At 35.3% G+C, this 22,135-nt stretch overlaps 2 protein-coding genes and 2 long non-coding RNA genes across 5 annotated transcripts in view; 2 read left to right on the plus strand and 2 right to left on the minus strand.

The window, feature by feature from the left end:
• Window positions 1-22,135, minus strand: part of LOC147763043 (RNA helicase MOV-10-like) — a 296,407-nt gene that overhangs the window by 127,517 nt on the left and 146,755 nt on the right. The gene's annotated exons all lie outside the window — the stretch shown is intronic.
• LOC147763049 (28S rRNA (uridine-N(3))-methyltransferase-like) lies at window positions 886-20,512 on the minus strand. Its single transcript, XM_087007836.1, has 11 exons — window positions 20,417-20,512; window positions 19,949-19,976; window positions 9,973-10,083; window positions 9,425-9,516; window positions 8,915-8,985; window positions 8,392-8,531; window positions 7,216-7,346; window positions 6,719-6,788; window positions 2,343-2,544; window positions 1,894-2,041; window positions 886-1,475 (listed from the first exon to the last, which is right to left on the minus strand). Exons 1-11 carry the CDS (start codon window positions 20,450-20,452, stop codon window positions 1,410-1,412), a joined length of 1,095 nt encoding a protein of 364 aa, XP_086863962.1. The 5' UTR covers window positions 20,453-20,512; the 3' UTR covers window positions 886-1,409.
• LOC147763050 (uncharacterized) lies at window positions 2,628-5,125 on the plus strand. Of its 2 annotated transcripts, XR_015333352.1 has the most exons (3): window positions 2,628-3,106; window positions 3,681-3,746; window positions 4,100-5,125. It is a non-coding gene; the product is annotated as an uncharacterized LOC147763050 (long non-coding RNA). The 2 variants fall into 2 exon arrangements; XR_015333351.1 differs by lacking the exon at window positions 2,628-3,106 and having other exon boundaries at window positions 3,348-3,746.
• Window positions 11,481-14,171, plus strand: LOC147763051 (uncharacterized). The gene is made up of 3 exons (XR_015333350.1): window positions 11,481-12,235; window positions 12,579-12,676; window positions 12,968-14,171. It is a non-coding gene; the product is annotated as an uncharacterized LOC147763051 (long non-coding RNA).

Below are 22,135 nucleotides of genomic sequence, written 5' to 3' on the forward strand. Positions count from 1 at the left end.
CGCTTTCACTTGCCAAACAATACTTTTCATTTTGAATTTATCAGTGAACTTAATTCTGACGATCTATTAAAGCTTTAAAAAGCAGACATATAGATGAGACGTATATGGGCAAAGGCACTCCCCCTAGGTGTCACGTGGTGAAGAAGGCTGACGTCACGACTAACATGGTGGCTGCTGTCAATGCATGGAGGGGGCCTCCGGTTGAAAATGTTCAATAATAATGTTGAAAATGGATGAAAGACATAGTGACAGTTACATAGGCAGTGAGTAGAGGGCTGAACCAGTATAAATAACTAAATTTCTCAGCTTGCCAATGCAGCTCACTGATTATATAACGTTGGAATCTCCGGGGAGCACTAAAAGGCTGATTTCTCTGCTTCAGTTTATGGCTTCAAGAGAACGATATAGACCAGTGTCAAAATTAATTAGAACTTTCAACCGATGAAAGCTGGTATTCATTCGTTAGATCTAAGGTTTGTCTGAAAGTATGTGTCTGGGATTTCATAACATCAGCTCCGTTTTCAACTTAGGCATGCTTTAGTTAGGCTAGGGGGTCTCGTTGAACTGGAAACCAAGTTTATTTTGATATCTCTGCTAGTTTAACACATATCGCTAATTTGAGGCGCATTCTTGTTGATCCCTATGAGGGCTCACGAGTCAAGCTGTCTACACATGTCCATTTGTAGTGGACTTCTAGTTTTTAAGGTGTAAAGATCATGTTGAGCACACCTATTAAGCATTATATCTCATTACGTAACGATTACATAATAAAATAAGGATATGAAATGAAGAGCTGTTGAAATAAGCTTTCTATTGATATGTAACATGTCGGTATATCTTGGCCGGTTTAGAAGATAGCTACCCCTGTTATCTACATCCTTAAATGAGTTGCTGCCACTGTGGCATGCAGATAGATTCTCTGGAGATAGTGTGTATAAAGGCTGAATGCTTGGACTTAATAAAGGACTTTTAGACTTGGAACTGAATATGTGAGTCTGTGGTTATATTCCCTCTCCCAAGCATCAGTGACAAGTAGAATATTAGAAGAACCTGGGTAGGGTGGAACATGGACCCCTACAAGACACTGAATGTACTTCAAATTTATGAAAGTTACCGATTTTTCATTTTTTGCATGTAATTTGGCATCATTCACCCTATGAGTGCCAAACTGTTTGTTTTACTTCAAATTTGCAGAGTAGCTTTGAATGATAAAAGTAAAAACGAGCTATCTGTCAAGCTATCTTTTTTACTGTTCAATAATGTTTCTTTGCCATATGTATGATGAAGAAACACATCAACTTTTCTTTTCCCATCTTCTGAAAAGTTAGTCTGTGAAATAAAAAGCAACAAATCCATTGCTTTTCAAACAACTGTGAACTGCTCTAAAGTCTTAAGGAGGTGTGGTTATGTCAGCTTGTGGATGAAATCCTTTGAATGTGTGGTCGTAAGGCTGACATGGTAATCAAAATGGCCTCCTGAAATAATAAATAAACAACAATAGGTACATAATTAATTTAAGCAGTGATTTATCTAGACAGAACTTAATATTCATGCTTGGTGTCAGCAGAGATTTCATATGGTGGATAGGTGTAATCAAATTGTGTGGAACCCTGTGGATTCTCTATTATAATTTTTTTGCCACAATTCTACTTAATTCACTTACAGTATGGGTGTTCTTACTAGGAAGTATTTTACATGCATTTTTAAAGCCAAATTTTACATCTAACTTTAAACGCTGTATTTGAGGAGCTGTGATTTATCTAATTTTCACCCATCAAATCCAATTAACAAATTGAATAAAACCATTAATGGGCAACCTGCCAGTGACCTTTGCTTCTTCCTGCTGTATACATACAATTACCACAGTCCACACAGTCGTGCTATATAACTTACCTCAGTTCTTATAGTCCTACTCCCCTGACCAGGGCAAGTGTTAAGATAATGGTCAAACAGCAAACTAGGGTCCTCTATGTGCAACTTAGTGTCCACCTCTAGACTGGCCTCCAGACCCTGGACACCACCATACACTACAAGTAAGTGTCTGGAATAAAGAGAATGGCCAAGGAACTGAGTAAAATCATAGGGTGCTGAAAATGTAATTTTGAGGAAAGTGGTATTATATTTCTGTGCTCTCATATCCCAAACAGATACAGCTACAATTTTTTAATAATTTCAAATTCACAGTGAAAAATGCTTTGTAAAACTGTATCTGCAGATCATAAACTATATGGGACTATTTAACAACAAGCTATGGCTGATTTGTTGGCATCATAAGAAATGGTTATTTATAGAAAGCTTTACAAAACAATAAATTGGAGTATTTCCAAAATCTGGATTCTCACCTAAAATCCTTCATCTTCAGAGTGTCCACATTTTCTCCTCTCTCTGAAGTCCCAATCATCAAATCATATCCACCATCATAAGGAGATTCTGTGAACACAGAGCTGAGACTGTCAGCTAGACGCACACTGTATCCCCAGTAAAAATCCTCCTCCTGTCTTGGAACAGAAGGGGGGACGACTTTGCCTTTCAGAGTCTTTTTATCTAGGAAAGATAAATTAGATGAAGTCTGCTACTGAACTATAAAACTACAATCTTCTTTACATAATACCCACTTTTATTAAAGGATGTCTTTCCGCTGTAGACGCTTAAATAGGCCTTTCTCTGAAACTTTGCCTATTTGATCCTGAACCCCAAAGCATGTCTCACACGAAACCGTTGAGAAAATAAAGGTCGAGGTATAGGTTTTTAAGATCACTTAAAGAAAAAAAAGCGCAGCATTTTTTTTTTCGTCTAAACTTCTCGCCATTACTCCCCTACGCATGGAATTCTGGGACTTGCCTCAATTTGCATATGACTGAATACTACTGTTTACTACGCTCTGGAGAAGACCCGGATGTCACTGCAAACCAAGATGGAGGGTAGTCCGAGTACACGTGAGTTGAAAGAGAGAAGAATAACTCTACGGGACAATGAAAAAGGAAATAAAACGGGAAATGCAGAAGCAGAGGATGTTATTTTCATTGGCAGGCCGGTGAGGTAGACAAAGCAGAAGTAGGAAATAAAACTGACAAGCGAGAAACTGACAAAATTCTGCTGGATATGGGTAGGTTATTTCGATCTCTTATCACGTCCGACTCTTTCATTGAGAACATATTCAGGAGGCGGATTTAGGGCGTCTTCTGGTTCTTCCGGAAGACGGTTAGATTTTCAAGTTTTCATTGGCGGGTATATGTAATATTTCTGTCGAAAGGCGGTCAAAAATGGAGGATGGATCAACATTACTCGGAAGACTGTCAGAATAGATCTATATCTCTGGATCCGCCCCTGTTATCCCTGCTGTACGCAGAAAAGTTTATTATTCTTTAGAGCAGTCAGTACAAACAAGGATTGAGCTAAATAGTCTTCTATTAAAGACTGGTTTTTGTCGGCTTACTTAACGTCGTTATATACTCAAGTCCAAAAAAAAAAAAAAAAAAAAAAAAAAAAAGAGAAAAAACAACCTTTCACTATTTACCTTATTTGAATTTAATTTAAATTAAAAGATTTAAAGCGAGCACATTAATTGCAGCATCTGATGGTAGTAAATGTTTATTCTCTGTAATGTTTTTAAAGTTGACTTCATGGGGAATCTCTGGAGAATGAGGATAATACACTGGTATATATATTTTTTTATCCAGGTAATATGCATGTGGTAACATCTACCCCTACATCAGGTTCAAGGCCAACATAGAGCCAGAGCCAAAGTAAGTACCTGACACCCAGAATCCAAACACACAATAGCTGTTTATTTTACCATGTTCAGTACACCTTGCCATCAATATCAATCTAATGCATGTTAGTACTTGGAACAATGCCATTTTATTATAAAGTTTAACACTGCCATGGCAGCTAGTCCTAGAATTGTGACAAGCACAGGATATCAGTACTTATTGTGGGGAACATTATATAATAAATTGGATTTTGAAACAAATAATTTTGATAACCATGCTCTATTCAGTGCTCTTATGTCTGGCGTAGACATTACAGATAGTGGGTGCTATTAATTTCACAAAAAAATGCATTGAAGTCTTTCCAATAGTCGATGTTTTGTTTTTAGGTATACTAAGCAGCAAAGCAAGCACTCAAAATCATGGATGACAGTAAGACCTCAAGCTGTTACATAACAATTAGCACAAATAAAGGTACATTCCAGTCTTACAAACCAGGAATTTGACATGGGAATTACAAGTACACATTTCTAAGCAGCCATGGTGCAGATGGAACCAAGAGACTCAAGGCACCGTGGTCCTTATATGTATATAAGATTTTTTTTTTAATCAAAATGATGATTACCTCACATAAACTTTTCTTTTATAAATCCATCCAGACATACATTATTTCCTTGTATGACATTAACTTTTAAAATGATTGATTTTATGAACAGATTGTGTACAGAGTTGCATTTTACTTTTGATATGAGAAAGGGATAAATGAAAGCACCTTGTTTTTCTATGCCTTTATTTTTTATGTTCACTGAATGGTTGCACAAATTACAGTAGAATGAAAAGAATCCTTCTACTCAGTGACTTGCATATTACAGGTTTTATGAATGTTTGGTCAGTAAACTGATACTCGTAGTAATAGTTATTCTGTGATTTTCTTCAAAGTGAAGTAATCCAGCAAATTCAACGGCAGTCAAAATGTAGGGGACATTACAGTGAGTGGGAGATGGGCCAGTCCCATCTCCACTGATGCTGAGTCATTGCTTGGTAAATTCTCTAGCAAAAGCATCTTTATATCCAGTGCAAGGCCAGGATTTCCATCACACTTGTCACAATGTATTCAGCACTTTCCTTGGCAACACCATCATTTTCTTGGCAACACCATCATGTATGCTCTGATAATGAAAAAAAATATATTCACTTTTATATCTGTCATTTCTGTTTTGATATGTACAATAGCTTACTTCAAAAATAAAATATTTGAAAATGTATGAACACTAAAACAACCATAAGGACTGGATTTCACACCACCAAATTTTATCGAATAAATTTACTTTGAAAATAAGAAGGAATATGAATGGTGTTTGTGTATTGTGAGAAACTTAGAATTTATCTTTTCAATAAAGATTTAATGAGTTTTATACCTCTTCTGTGAGTTACTGAATTCTCCTTTCATGTTCTTGAGTCAATCCTCCTGATCTCACACCTCTTCCAAGCCTTGTACTACTGGACCTAGAAGTGCTATGTATCACTGCCAACTCTACTAAACCTTTATACAGGGCTTTTTTTCTAATGAGGCTGACATCACAAGATAGTATGCTGTAAAATAATAATAAAACTAATAATAATAATAATTGTCACTGATTTAATTGCATGCTAGTAATAATGTTGTGAACTGTTCAAAATGGGTTTCACTTCAATTAATCATTGTCCTGCACTCAAGCGTATCAATTGTTATCCCTAAACTATAAGTTTTTTGTATGTGTGGATTATTACATGTGAATATAGGTGAGGGTAAGGTGGGTCCTACACATTACTATCAAAACTAAGGAATATGCCAGATTAACTAAAAGGCCTGTATTATTTAAAAATAACAGAAAACTCTTTACCTCAGGGAGCTCTTTACCCTCTAGTTCTGGACTGCTCTGACTGCTTGCCTCATCAACAATAGGCCTACTCTCGATCTGAAAAGTATAAAAACAGATCGACTAGAAAAGCAAGATAAGATACGTGTGTGCGTAGCACAAAATTCAGGCACTCCTATTGACGATTTTGACATCTGCACGATGCTCACCACTACTGCCAGTAAGTATCAAAATCGTCTGGAACGCATTTGTAGTCCGTGCTACGCTGTGCGTGCAAATCGCGATGTCAAAATTGCGGCTCAGAAAGCATAGCAAACAACAAAAAAAAGTAACAGTCGTTCATAAATATCCAACCGAAAAGGGCTGGTTCAGTTGACCCGAAAAATATCACTGTCTCTAATCATGTCACTGGTATATTTCCTGGTACAAGTTACTCATTCGGTGAATCGGCATTGAGAATTACGGCATCAAGCACTGTTGACATAATAGGCTACACTCCGTCGTAAATATTTCCAAGCCATTCGTTGATTTTTGGACTATTTTAACCGACGAGAAGTTAAATGAATTCTTTAAATGTTTAAGTGCACAAACCTGTTCACGAACAATGAAGGGAGAGAGTTTTAACTAACGTGCATCTGTAAACGACTTACTTCGAACTCCACCGCGCCATATTTGTTTCTCCTAGTGTACGAGCGCTATTTTAGGCAACGCACTCTGATTGGCTAAAACCTTTCGGTAGTCGTCTTCTCTTTTTTGGGGAGAGGACGTTCTCCAATACAGACTCGAATGTGAAATAATTAATTATTTTGATTGCCGTCTACCTCAAAGGTGAATTTTGGTTTAGATCGTGACCTTCATATATAAGAAAAAGTTTGGGATATGTTTTATTTTCCCTCATATCGGAAAGACCCCCTTTAAACATCATTTCAATTTGTCTTATATGTTTGATTGAAGACTACAGCCCAAAGAAATATATAATAGTAAAAAAAATACATTATTATCTTTTTGATATCATCTTTTAATTCATAGTTAATAGTGAAAAGAAGTATCTATGTTAAAAATTATATGCTGTTTATACAGAATGATTTCTTTCAAATATAGAGTCAAATCAGTGGCTTCAGACTTCGCATGTATTCTTATTCTTATTACCTGATTGTGTAGATTTTAATTTCACAGTTACTCTCACACCCATTTGTAACTGTAAATCCACCTGACACTCCTGAAAAAAAATGTACACCATCTGAAGATCAATTCACACAACTGTACACAAAATAGCTGTTTTAATTTATAGCATGGAAATCATGGCATGCTGTTTCAGTTTCTACTTTTCCTAAGAAGACTACTACAGATCTATCCTGAATTACGAGTCGGAAGTAAACTGAATTTTAGTCAATAAGTTTAGGTGAATTTTGGGAGGAGATAGAGAGTGCTGCTGCCGACCAAACAAGTTGGAAAGAGTTTGCCGTCCAATGTCCTACATTGGACAGGAGGACCTAAGACTAAGACTAAGTTCTTTGGTGAATATTCTTGTTAGACTTATACCATTACTATTATTATAACAATTATTGATATTAGTACTAATATTACTACTACTAATACTACTATTATTATTATTATTATTATTATTATTATTCTGAGTCACAAACCTTCCTTAACCCAATGTTAACATAGGATCCTTTCCCTTCCTTCACTGGTTTGTCCAGCACCACGCCTTCCCTGTAGCTACACTCGTCCTCCGCCCGCATGTGATGGGGACAGTCCAGGGGATTCAGGAGACCTGGAAGCAGAAATATTTGGCAAACTTCAAGATGCATTTGAAATCAAACTTTTGCCACTGAACCAGACCAAATGCCACTGAATAGTTTCAAAAAGCGTAACTTAAAGAAATACCAAAGGGTACCTATCATTTCGTATTTTCCAAAAATGATATAGGAACAGTTTGTTGTGCTTTCTTTATGTGGTATAAATATCCCTCAGCAGTCTCTTTGAATAAGTATGCAGTTGCACACCCAGCTATACATACATACATGTGAGTGATAGTGATGATTATGCAATATACACAGGTCCGTAGTGGACCTTTATGAATTAGGGGGTCAGAAAAATAGGTCATTCAAATAACAAACACAGATTAAAAGTAGGTGCAGTTTTAATTTAAGCTATTTTTGGCTGAACTCGAGTTTGATTTGGTTTGCAACTTGGCATGTTGACATTACTTAAGTCATATAAAATCTAGCAGAAGTAGTTTATATGCACATTCCATTACTGGAAATCTACACTTGCTTAATATGCATCTCACACTTGCTTCATGTGTATCTAAAATTTTATATAAACCCTTTTGATTCACAAGACCCAGAGGCAGAAACATATGGCAATCTTGACATTATACATATTACTATATCATTCTGACAGCAGCTAGCATCTAGGGCAGCTGAAAACAGTAAGTCTTGATTCTTTGCAGCAAGAGATAGTGATCTTCCTACACTGCAGTAAATCTACATGATTCTAGTACCTGACAAACATAAAAATAAATTGGCTGTTTTTTACAAAAAAGTCATTATCTTGTTTAAAAAATAACAATTTTCTCAAAATTTAGTAAAAAATTAAAAATTCTATAAGCAATATTTTAGGTAATTTTGAAAACTTAGTCTGCCAACTTTCTGTGTCATCTTTGCTTTCAGCTCTTTTCCTTTAGTGAAACAGACCAAAGACTCTAACCAGACTCCACTCCAGAATACAAAGACTCACTTTACCAATCAAGATAACTAAAATGCTGTTCTGAAATAAAACAGCTAGATACAATAGCTAGAAGAAAGATGTCAGACCTGCATACTGTAGATCAGTGTGCTGTGGAAACAGGGACTTTCTCAGGTATTGTGGACACTCCAGGTACTGCAGTATCCGGGCCAGCTGGACATTAGCGTGTCCCTTCTTACCAACGCCTGTGTATGAACCACTGGTTGTACTGAAATATATATAACAAAGCTAACTGCATTTGGGGGATTCTAAAATGAGGAGATCACAGCTGCGGCATTGTTGAGAATTGACACAAAATACAATGAGATGCTTTTGTTCTGTTATTAAAATAATGCAATTTCTTTTACAGACCAAAATAACATACCAATCTCTCTATATAATTCCAATTTCACTTTGAATAAAACAAAATACATTGTTTATTTCTTTTATTTTCATTTACAATCTTGAATAAAAAATAAACAGCAAAAACAAAGCTAAATAACTTCTCTGTCAAATTTTTTTTCTGAAATGAACATGCTAGCTATGCAACTAGTAATAAATGTGTGTTTATCCCTTATTGCTTTGCATATAAAAATTTTCACTATTTCTTACTTTTCAGCTGATCCTGTCTCATCGAAGATGATCACTTCGTCCACCTTGAAGACTACAGCTGCTCTGGCTATCTGCAACCAAAACTGATGTTTATATACCAGTATATACACACATACACATAAACCTGTATGATAAGTAGCAAATACCTAATACATATAGTAACCCACAAAAGGGGACAAATAATGCATTTGCCTTAACATCCATGAAAAACATTTATTGCATAGCAAATGAGATAAAGTATTAATAATATTTGCTGAACTTTTAAGAGTATATTCATGAACTAAGCTCGTCATAAGCAGAGCCCACCAGCACCCAGCTTCAGAGGCATTCTTCTCAAATAATAAAATATAATAAATTCTTTTATGACACATTCCATAAAAAATATCCCCGTGCGTCCCACAGATTTTCTAAAATCAGTTAAAACAGTGAAAATAAAATAATAAAATTACAGTAACAATAAAAAGAATCCTCAAGAATTTTCTTTGATATATAATTGTCATTAATACCCACCTGTCCTGCCAGGTATGTCCTCAACTCTGGAGACTGGGCATTGTCCAAGATGGACCCAGGCAAGGCAATGCTGACCGTCCTAGTTATGGCATCTGATAGAGAAGCAAAGTTAAGAGAATACATACATACATATGTACTTAACTAAATTATCATACTGTACATAGTTGACTCATGGGCGGATTTAGGCCGTCTTCTGGGTCTTCCGGAAGACGGTCAGATTTTCAAGTTTACATTGTCGGGCATCTAATGTTTTTTGTCGGAAGACGGTCAAAAATGGAGGACAGATCAACAAAGATAATTTGGAAGACTGTCAGAAAATATATCTGGATCCGCCCCTGAGTTGTATAGACTTAAGGCAAATTAACAGTTAAAATGCTACAACCATAACTTACTGTAACTTGGATCACATATTTTCAAGCAAATGATGAAATGTTTTATTTTAATACTTTTTTTAAAAGACAACTATTAAAATGAAAGTTACTGTAATTCAAAGAGACAATTTTTCACCTAACACCAATTATAGTAACACTTTGTACGAACTCACTGACCTTCTTCTTTCTCTTCTTTTTTCTTGGGATCATCATCAGTTTTCCTTTTCTTATGTTTTTCTAATTCATTAAGCAGTTTTTCTTCCTTCCATTTTCTTCTTTGGGCTTTTACTATTTAATTTAAGAGTGCAGTGTTTGCAGTGATATTACCTTACAGTGCACATGATATATTAATACGTTTCATACAAAATGGTTGCTCAACTGTTGTTTGCAATTTGATTTATAACTACAAATGGCTGTAGTAACATGATTTTGTCCTCTACAAGCAAGTTGGACATCTACAACTACCAATAATAATAATCCAAACATAACCACCCAGCAGGCACACAATGTTGATTCAACGTTGATTCAACGTTGAATTTATGTTGAGACGTTGATAAACGTTGAATCAACGTTGATTCAACGACCATAATTCAACGTTGACATTTCAATGTTGATTCAACGTTGATTCAACGACAACAAATTCAACGTTGGCATTTCAACGTTGATTCAACGACAACAAATTCAACATTGGCATTTCAACGTTGATTCAACATTGATTCAACGACAACAAATTCAACAGTGGCATTTCAACGTTGATTTAACTTTGATTCAACGACAACAAATTCAACGTTGGCATTTCAACGTTGATTCAACTTTGATTCAACGACAACAAATTCAACGTTGACTTTTCAACATTGATTCAACGTTGATTCAACGACAACAAATTCAACGTTGGCATATCAACATTGATTCAACTTTGATTCAACGACAACAAATTCAACGTTGGCATTTCAACATTGACTCAACTTTGATTCAATGACAACAAATTCAACGTTGGCATGTCAACATTGATTCAACTTTGAAGTAAGATTGAGTTGATAAACCTACATTATTTCAACCTTATTCAACTTGCATTTTTGAATGTTGATGTTTGAGTAAATTTTTCACATTGATTCAATTATTCCTCCCAACATTGATTTTCTGGTCAGGTTTTAACATTGATTCAACTTTGGCATTTCAAGTTAACATAATGACTATTCAGGAGGTAACTTATAATTAGTCAAAGATGTTAATTCAACATGGATTCAGTTTTTGCATTTCAACTTGAGACAGTATGCATGCCGACCGCGACGACAGACCGCAGGTGACAGTTATTTGAAGCCTATACAGAAAAATCAATATATATATTGCCATCAAGCCAATATTTGGTGATGTCATTTATTTTATTATTTATTTATTTTATTATTTTAATTATTTAATTTTTGTCTATTTTTGTGAGCTGAATGCATTGAACTAACGTCATTTGATCAATTTTGATTTATCCCTCTCTTTCTCTCTTTTCTTCAAAGTCCCCTCATCATATTTGTACAATTTGATATAAATTGGACTTGACATTTGAATGAACTGTTAACTTTTTAGAGCTAAGTACTCGTTCCGCTATTTTTAAATTCCGCTTTTTATGACAAGCCGGTCAAGTACCCGGATGTAGCGTTTTTAGAGTTGTGGATACGAAGAAGCACAGGCGTCAGTCTGTCCGGAGATCTGGCATATCAATGCGTAAGCGGTGATTATTACAAAAAATCCTACGCGCTTGCACAAAATAGTCCGCGACGTGTGTTTCGCGCCATATTTTGCAAAATCCATATCTGTTATGAAAATCCATGAAACTCTGTGAATAGCCCATTATTCTGCTTGAAACTTTCAAAAAATAAAATTTAGAACTTGATGTAAACGCACAATGTAAAATTAACATTTCATTTCCGTGGAAAAATTTGTATCAGCTGTCTAAAAATAGCACACGCGTTTTTCCCAAGCTGACCTTGGAATTTTTTACCCAAAAATGAAATGATTGCAGAAAAAATGGACAAACCTAATTTTTTGATTTTATAATGATTTATGAAACTATATATGCTCAAATTACACCACGAAGAATAATTTTTTTGTGAGACCTTCCTTCTTTGTAAAATCTCTATTTTAGTGCGAATTATGTAGGTCAGTCGAAATTGGGACTGTCACGTTGCACTGAGCAAGTGACTCGAGAGCGTTTTTCTCGGTAAATCTTGCATTTCGGTTGAAAATATGGAATGTTCAGCTTTTCAAGTGTATATTTATAGTATACAGTGTGTCACTGTCATAGTGAGAGCTGTTATGGAAAACAATACATGAAGAAACGACATCGGTGCTGCTGATAGCCCATATCGCTGCCATAACATGGTTTCGGACTGGAAAATTTTGCCGTTTGCCTTTCAAGTTACATAGCTTTGGGTTTGCAGACTAAAAGGTGAGTCTTTTTTGCATTCACTAAGTCTCATAGAAGCGCCGAAATATATAGAAATGATTTTGGAGTAACCTCCCTTCGCATAGTTCAAATGCACTTGTTGACGTTCAGTCATAGTGAAATGTTACATTTTGTTGCAAAGTTACAGTTGCACTTTGTAAAATGTGTACTTGCGTACCTTTATCCCTTCTATTTCCTTATGGAGTTGGAATCTAGACCTTTTCCAAAATAGGGGGTGTGTGTCTATACACACCTGTTAACTAGCATATTGCGCAATCAGCAATTATTATTAATTAAATTGTTTGACCAAAGCATACTTTATGACCTATGCATTGTGCTTTTTCAGTTTTAGTGAAATGCTGACAGCATACAGGTCTATCCCTGCCTAAGCTATAGCATGAGAATGGACTTGATGGCATGAAATGAAAAGATACCAGTTAGAAGGTAATTAAGTGTTTATCAAAAAAAAAAAAAAAAAAAAAAAAAAAAAAAAAAAAAAAAAAAAAAGAAAGCCAATACTTCTGTATTTTTTTTATAACTGGCCTATAACTAGTAGGACCAAGGAATTATTAATACTATATAGTACTTTGATAAACAACTGGTGTGAGACTGACAATGAGGTGATTTTTTTTTTTAATCTATAGATTTTTCATTAAATTTCAGTTTTTATCTGCTTTGTATAAATTTGTTTCCACATGTATGATTTTATCATTATATTATAATTATTTTTAACAGATTCCTGAATTTCATATCAGCTGACAATAAGGGAAGAGGTGTTCTAGTCAAGACCAGGGAAAATTTATTTCCACACAATTTTGTGTGATGGTGCTGTTGATGCAGGTGTGACTGAACAAGAGATGGTGTTTTGTAGAGTCTTGGATATTATTTACCCTAGAAACCTTTCTCATAGCAGACTAGTTCTGGAACATTATTTTCTTCCAGTAAGCAGGGGTCAAAACAGACGGTCGCCCACTCGCCAATGCGACTTAGAAACGTCCCGGGCGACTACCTGTCAGGGGTACTGGTCCGTTTTGGCGACCGCTGAAAAGTGCCGAACATCGTTGCCAAACCCACAGTCTGCGACGTTAAGCACTAGCCCGAGGCAATTGCCCACCTATAGTGGCACCGGGCTAGTAAAAAAGATGAAATTTTATAAAGCACTAGCTGTAATTTTGAACCTATTTTAACACTCAGTAAGATTTCAAAAATATGAGTCGCCAGTCTTCTTTGTCCCTGCCTCTTATTTGACGTTTCTAGATAGTATGATATGCCTCTCAGTTGAAAAAAACTCACACCTAGCTCAAACTACTGAATATTGATTAGTTGCTATAAATAACTTCACTGTAGTTATTCATAGTAGCAGTCTGTCTGATCAGCGTGTCGGCATCTTTTAATTTGACCAGTTTGTTGTCATGACTACAAATTGCTGTCAATCAAGAAACTGGATCAGACCGGAATTCTTTGGTACTAGCAACAGGTTCTTTGTCAAAACAACACTGTCTCCGAAGCAAGTGTAATGTATGCGTTATCTCATAGAACATTTAGGTTAGGACCACTTAGCAGACTGAGGGGTGGAGTATTCTATTTCCTTTTTTGTTTATATTTTTTATTTATAATTTTAATGTCCATGAGTAAATACATGGCAGTTACATAAATACCCTATGAACTATTCTTGACAATGTGGGATAGTTCAGTTTATGCCATGGCTACCCCTCCACACTTTGTCCTGGTAAAGTCCTTGAAAAGTTGTTTTTACAAATATATAACCAAAAGAATTGTTACCAAAAAAAATTGTAAGACGTTTGTTTAATTACCCTTACAGCACCTATGTATTTTAAATTAGAAGTGGCATTATATACCGATGTAATTGGAAATAAATTGTCAGAAAAGAGCCATTGTCAATAAAAAGAATAGGAATTTAAAAAACATTTTGATTGCATATAAAAAATGGAAAAAAAAGATATAATAAAAATATGAAAAGTAAGGGTAACTATATTCAGTATTACAAATTTTAAAAAATAATTTTTTCAATATTAAATGAATTAAATATGTTTTTAATTAATTTTACCACCCCATCAACTGGAAATTAACCTGCTTGACTTTGTTATTCACTTGCTCTACTTCTATAATAAGGTTTATAAGAAAGTACAGTATGGTACCACAACTCTTTACAGCATCTGCTTAAACTTTTTAAATGAATTATTTAAATTGGGCTAGTGTTTTTTGGTTCGGGCTAGTAAAGTTTGAGAGAAGTTTTTTCGTCTCGCGTTCAACCCCAGCAATTAAAATTAAATTAAATTTTTAAGATTAAAATATGGATATATGTAGAAGTTATATTTATTTCATAATAATTTTTTATATATCCATTTTATTTTTTATATATTATGATAATGATGAGCTAGCAGAGGAGGATGTGTACAAACAGTTAAAGGAACTGACTAGAATATGAATGTGTTTAGATAATCATATAGAAATAAAAATGGATGTTAAACATGTATGCATTTACGTTATATCTAGTAGCTTGAAACTACTAATTTTTAACGTAAAATTTTACGGACCAGTACTTCTTGGTACGGACCAGTACCTCTAAGATCCACTGGTCCGTATTGGCCAGTCCTGCCCAAATTCTGTTTTGACCCCTGAGTATTAAACAGGATGGGCTTTGACCCAAAAGACTTCCATTGAGAGTGGCCTGCCTTTAAAGAGTACATAGGTGGCAGGTTTATAGTGAATTAAAAAAAAAAAAAGACGTGTACCGATTTGTTTCAAGGCTAGGAGACCAGACAAAGATTAGAATACATACAATAATGCTAACTGAAATTGCCTTGTTCAGCCTGTCCACTTCTCAGGTGGAGAGAGGATACAGTGCTCTCAAAAGAATCAAATCTGACTGGAGGTCAAGTTTGGGGAATATTATGCTTAAGTTAACAAATTTTTGACGGCAGTTTTAAGGGGCCAAGTTTTGATGATCATTTAGTCAAGGAATCTATCAACCACTGGGTGGCAGGGAAAACAGCACAATTTTGAACTTGAAAATTGGTTTAGTTTTCTGATTGTCATATCCAGGTAAATGACCTGACCATTGAAGATTCTAGGGAAATAAAAAATTGAAACATACTCGTATACAATACTGAAGTTTTTTTTTTTTCATTTTTAATGCATTTTACTTTGATATGTAGACTATTTAATTACAAATTATATTTAAGAATTTTCAGCTGGGGAGGATCTTATTTGTATGTCAGTTTTGGCTAAAGTAATATTCATGACTTGATGGGGCAGGTGCTTCTCCTGCCCCCAGAATAGACAGATCAAGTTTGCCAAATAGTTTATTGCAGCCTTGTTAACTGATTTGATTTAAAAGGCAAACTTTGAAAAAGTTCAGTGCATATTCATGAGGCTGAATGAACATTTCCCAGGAACAGTGTTTTAAGGACACAAGTTTACTTAGTTGTGTTTATTACACAGATTTTAATATTTTGCATGTAAATTTAAGTAGATAAGGGATTTTTTCAAATCATAATTGGAAGGGCCTCATTTTAAATAGTTTAATATGTAAGAGACAAAAATAGTACTAGTACATAGAAATAAATCTTGAGCAGTAAAATAAGAGAACAAGGCATTAGTGCAGATCTTAATATAATGAATAAACCGGTGCTGAATGATTTTTTTTATTATCAAAACCCTTTCAGGCTTTAAAAAGTACAACCTGGCCATAGGCCAGTACTTCATTGTACAGTAAATATATATCCAAATAAAAAATCGTGTTTTATTTATTACTAGATATAGCAATATCTTCCTATATTAGTCAAAATTCACACTGGATTTCTTGTGGGGTGGATCATAACTATACCATTTTTGATGTTTTCAGAATGAAGCATATAACTCTTAAGATAAATCTGATGTTTGATGTACAGTCCTTGTTCGTATTTTTATTTTCATTGTAATCTGTTTGCTCTGATATTCAGAATATTTAAGAAAACTTGTAGTCTTTCTAAGTCGGGTCAGTGCTTCAGGGGCCGGTTTCACAAAGCAGTAGTTAGTTAGCGATCGGTAGTTAGCCTCTCGCTAGTTATAGTGCCGTTTCACGAAGTAGTCGCTAGTTCTCTCGCTCGTTATTGTCTCGTTGTTACCTTGGATATTTAACGACTGGTCAGACCAGTCGCTAACTCTAGAGTTTCATCGTACGCATGCGTAATGAGTGAAATAAAAAGGTTGCTTAGTTACCGTTGTCTGTCGTTTGTCTTTGTATCCAATATGGCGGCTACCTTTCTTGCTATCCGTACCGCCAGACGGCAACGTAGACTACGACGTTTTCATAAAAGGCAGAATCTATTAGAATATACACACGATGATGCAATTTACGAGAGGTTGCGCCTAGCTGTGACAAAAAGAGCGGCAAAAAGGTGGTGGAGATCCTTTACGACGACCTCAAAGCAGACGTTCTTATGCATTTCCAGCCACCAAAAATTGGAGAATTAGTGCTTTCGTGACACTTTTACGCAAGAGTTCCACTTCCGGCAGACGGTTTCGAGACTACGGTGAGTAACGAGAGAACTAACGACCGAACTTTACGACTGAACTTAGCGATAAGTTAACTACTGCTTCGTGAAACACCCCTCGAAAATCGCTAAGTTTGCTCGTTAGCGAGGTAGTTCAGTAGTTAGTTGTTCTAACTAACTACTGCTTTGTGAAACCGGCCCCAGGTTGGTCACGTGACGCTATAAATTATGACGAAAATGGGGTTCCATTTTGTCGTCGTTTTGGAGATTCACTTATTTCCCCACACAAAATGGGTAAAAATTGTAGGAGACATACCTTATGATATAGCATTTGAAAGTTTATGATCTCGTCTTTCTGCAAGATATAATTGTTTGAAAATATTTTGCGTTTCCTGCGATACATAATCACAGTAACCTACTGCACTTGAAATAATCGGTTTTGCCAACTTTTACACAGACTTCACGGGATTATTAACACTTTGCCAGCCAGTTGGGACCCGAACGCAACATATATTTAATTTCAACACGAAGCCCACTTGTTTAGCTTTTAGAATATATGTAAAACGCTGGTGAAATAAACATTGTAGCAATTTTGTAATAGTTGAAACGCAGCACTAGTGTGACACGCTTCAGAAATGCGAGTGCTTGGCGTCGATTTCACCTCGCGCTAAAAAAAAATGGACAAAGCTGAATTTACAAAACATATATACTGCCAGAAACCCAGCTTAATTGGCTTTCATGATTTAGTTTTTAAAAAATTGTGAGATTTCAAATTCTTACAGAAATCTTTAAATAGAAAATTGCGGACACCTGAAACGGGGCTCCATTTGCAATCACCCGCGTGGATAAATCTCCCATTTTACAGTTCTAAATCTATTTTTTATGACAACTAACCTTAAAATTCCGAATCCCTAGACATTCCCGCTTCCTTTTATATACATATCGTTTAATCACATCAACAGTTGACAAAAATACACATGAAAACAAGAAGAGATCAAAAGTCGTCCATTTTCACTCGATTTTGCTGAAAGTAGTGCGGAAATGGAGACGAGGATTAACTTTAGTGCAAAACTGCGAGCCAACTTTCTTTGAGAAAATGGAGGAAAAACGTGAAATTACGAAATTCGAAGCGTACAGAAGTCCGGAGAAATACGGGCCACGCTGGCTAGACAGTTTGCAGGATGAGAAAGAGAGAGATAAATCATTTGCTGACGGAAAAGGTTTGATCTTTTCAGAACCAACGGACGAAAAGAAATAATGAACAAAGACAGAAAATTAAAAAATACATGTCAGAAGAGACGCGCGCTGATGTAGCATTCAGGGGGACATGTGTACAAGATATTTTCATGACTCTCCCAAACATACTGCAGGTGTGAAACATGGATACACATAGAATGTTAACGCTTTAAATGAAAGTGCAACTCCAGAAACTGTGAGTATGTTAAAAACCGAAGTCATTTGACAAACCAATTTACTCAGTCTAAACACCACGAGTTCAGACATGAAAAAACGAAGTAGAAACCACCCCGACTGAGAAAACATGGAACGTGCAACAAGTCTGCAAAACTGAAACTAAGATTCATGTATATGACAGTTATGAACATGATAATCCAGGAGTGCATATACATTTGGTGTGGGGTAACCAATGCAATATACACTGAGACTTGGTGGAAATAGAGATAGGCGGCATTAATCTCAGTGTACTAGCTGTATTACCAGATTCAGGCGCATATTGTAATATCACTGATGAAAATACATGGGGAATGCTGCAATCCAAGAAAAAAAAAATGCGTCTCAGGCTCTTGTGCAGGACCACAAAACAAACAGTATTATTCAGACACGTCTGAGAAACCTTTAAAGTGAAGGGAGCATTTGAATGTGACTTAAAGGCAGGCAAAGAAAGAGACCATGTGGAATTTGTAGTAGTGAAAGGGACATGGGGTTTGATATGAGTTGATTAGATTTGAGAATTTTCAATGTGGTTAGAATAATTATAGTTGGAGTTCATATGTTATTCTGCAAATGTTTGAAAAGACAATTTAAAGACTGAACTGTCAATTAGCATATATTTGAAAGGACAGTTTAATTCTCTTTAACAAATTAGGAAGGGATGTTGTGTTTTTACCTGACATTTAAATGAGCTGTTGTTAATTTGGTAGATGTACTTGTTGCATTGTTAATTCCTTTAATTACTATTAGCTTGTCAAGGAGCCTGATGTATCATTTCTTAGTGATATGGATATGAAAAAAGCACAAGTGTTCCAAACTGGTTCAACTCATTGAGTGATTTTATTCATGATGTAATTTCATTCAAAAGCATCAACAATATACTGGGGTTTGTGTTTGTGCACATGTAATTGTCTTTTTATTGTACATCTATATCTATGGGGTATACATAATTCTTTTTTCAGAGTTTGCATGTATGTAGACAGCATGCAAGTTTAATTGAAACAGTTACTGCATGGTTATTTATAATTTTGTTATAATGAACTCTCTGTCATCTAAAAAACAATGTTTTTTCATTCATTATTCAAGATTTATTTATTACAGAACTAGTGATTATGATTATAAATGATATGTTTGAATTATAATTTACTTTAAAAATGACAATGTATAGTATAATTTAGGTTAAGGTGTGCAAAAATCTCTCCCCCCCCCCCATGTACATGCATCATTACAATTTTTGTGTTAGTTCAGATTCGATGTGCAGCTTTGTTTTGTAAAAAAAAAAAGTGTTGTTCTTATTTTTTTATTTATTATTGCTATGTTGTAAACTATGTATATTTTAACTACTTAAATTAGCAGCATTTTTCCTTTTATGTAGTGACAAAATAAAGACAATGAAAATGCTATTTGTCTCAACTTTTATTTAATGTTAAATCAAGATATAATCAATGCTAAATCAACATATAATCAACGGTAATTGAGATTTCTAATGTTGAAACAACGTTGAACTATCAATCATGATTCAACGTTGAATTGCCAACGTTGATTCAACGTTGACTTTTCAACGTTGATTCAACGTTGACTTTTCAACGTTGACACAAACTTCCGTTTTCAAACATAAATTCAACATTGATTCAACGTTGAGACTCACGCTAAAAAAAACGTTGTGTGCCTGCTGGGCATGAACAGTATGTATTCAGTGTCAATTATTGCCCAATTATGCCACAATACCAAATAACTATATTGCTCCTTTTTTATAAAGCTGACTTACTTTCTTTCCAGTTTTTGTGGTTTATTTGCTGTAAAATAAATATTGATCACATGCATAAATCACTATTAGCCCAGATCATTACAGTGAGCCATTAAACTTGTGAATAAAAAGACAATAATATGAATAAGCTAAATAAAAAATGATAATAATACCAATAATTAATAAACAAATAATAATAAAATAAGAAATAATATAGATAACTGCCATGTTTGGTTGGGCTTGTCTCGATGGTGATTCTGGGTATTTTCTCAAAATACATATAAAACGAAAATATGAGTGCTAAAGATTGAGTATATATGAAGACTGGGTGCGGGTGGGGGGGGGGGGGGGGGCGAAGGACTACGAATTTTTAATTAGTACATGTACCATGATTTTTTGACACAAAACACATGCTTAAACAGATGGAAGCATCAAAACACAAAACACTGCTCTTTACTTAATTCAATGACGATTTAGGATTATCATCACCTCTGTCGACTTCTTGTAATCTTGAAATGAATCCATCTCACAACACGCACCTTGTCTGTCCACGATGTGACACAGTTTGATCCTAGCTTGACCTACTTACAAACAGCGACGTCTATCGGTGTACAAACCAAGACAGGCTACTTTATTTACCCGCAGTCAGTCCGTAGAACCTTGAAATTTGATCGACGTATTGTTTTAACACATATGACACCATACGAATTAAGAATTCAGTGTTATAAAGGATGCAAATAGGTCTTATGATTGTAGAAAGAAAACACTGCACACTGCAAAGATAAACTGTTCACGAGCTGTTGGATATTGTCGATCAACAATACGTTGCAATCTTCAGTGACCCCATTTTCTCGGACCGTGGCGCTGTGCTCTGCGCCTGATTGCGGTCAGGTAAAGATAATTTGTTATCAACAACGTATCATATAATGGGTATATTTGACATGAAGATATGTATAGTGTTATCAGAGATATAATTTTCCATTTGAGAAGTTAAAATTACTCTTCAATGAATAGTATAGTTTCACTTTCCGATGTCCATTTTTCACCTCGTACCATCTTCATGCTCGTACCATCTCCATGGCGGGGTGTATCCTGCCGTAGAGTATCGTGGTAATTCTGAGTGTTTATGCTTTAAATTACGAACAAGTGTTGTGTTATTAATTTCAAATTATTTAGACTATAGTGGATTTTATGAGTCTGATGGTGACTATTTGTCTGCTTATGATTTCTGTCTTGATACAGTCATATGGCAACTGGCTGCGCGTAGGAAAATATTCAGAACGGAGCGCGTGCGCTGACGTCGCGGTCGAAATTTTGTAAAATTCGTAACCATCGCAGAAATTCATACATTTTCCTAAATTGCCCTCATACGTGCTTGTGAAAAATTAAGACGTGGTAGCAGAGTTCACTACGTGTCTCGACGTGTGCGATTCAGTTGCAAAGAAACAGAAATGAACGAGTTAGAACTCGACGAATTTGGCAAACGGGTCAGTTTTGGGCCGTAGCAACACTGTAACAATTTGAGATTTCTCCTTTATTAGAAATAACGCATTTAAGTAAAGTCCGTAAAATGTGGCTTTTTAAATAAGAAATATAATTGTCAAGTTTCATCGAAGTTAATTGTAGCAACTTTTTATGCGAGCTGTTGAAGTGCATTTTTTGACCCTATTCCGCTAGATGTCAGCCATATTCTGACGTCATATTCTCCAATACAGAAGCAAGTGAAGGTCTGAAGATTTCATTAAATTTCGAGAAGTAAAATACTTTTCACTTATTTGCACAATAAAATGGCCTTTTTAGTATAATAAATAATATCTAAGGTGTTTAACTCATTTTACCTCTCTAGATGTCTTATTTCAAAAGACGGATGTTCATCGGTTTCGCACCTGCACAAAACAAGCCGAGTGATGCGAATCCTCCTCGAAATTTGCTGCCATAAGTTTAATCTGCACAATCCTGAGTTACAAGTACACTGAACACAACATATTCATTCTGTTTACCATTGCGGACTGCGGCTCTGCTTACACTGTATGTTTTTTATTCATAGTAAAAATAATGAAAATTAACCGACTTCTTATCAGCTCGGAACGGTGAATTGAGAACGGCTTCGATATTTTTCCCCGTGGTGTGGAGGAGTTCTATTAGTAGGATATAAGATCAAGAAAAATTTGGCTTTTAAGGAAAAAGAAGAACTATATTTCTCATGGA

Source organism: Lingula anatina, chromosome 3 (genome assembly GCF_051362555.1).
Source record: "Lingula anatina isolate TDL-2025a chromosome 3, LinAna3.0, whole genome shotgun sequence".
In the NCBI taxonomy this organism is placed as follows: domain Eukaryota; kingdom Metazoa; phylum Brachiopoda; class Lingulata; order Lingulida; family Lingulidae; genus Lingula; species Lingula anatina.

Coding starts and splice junctions, on each gene's coding strand:
- LOC147763049 (XM_087007836.1), bottom strand. CDS start 20,452: ATGGATTCATTTCAAGATTACAAGAAGTCGACAGAG. Junction 8,986..9,424: donor GGACATACCTGGCAGGACAG/GTGGGTATTAAT, acceptor TTTTGGTTGCAG/ATAGCCAGAGCAGCTGTAGT. Junction 2,042..2,342: donor CTGAAGATGAAGGATTTTAG/GTGAGAATCCAG, acceptor TCTTTATTCCAG/ACACTTACTTGTAGTGTATG.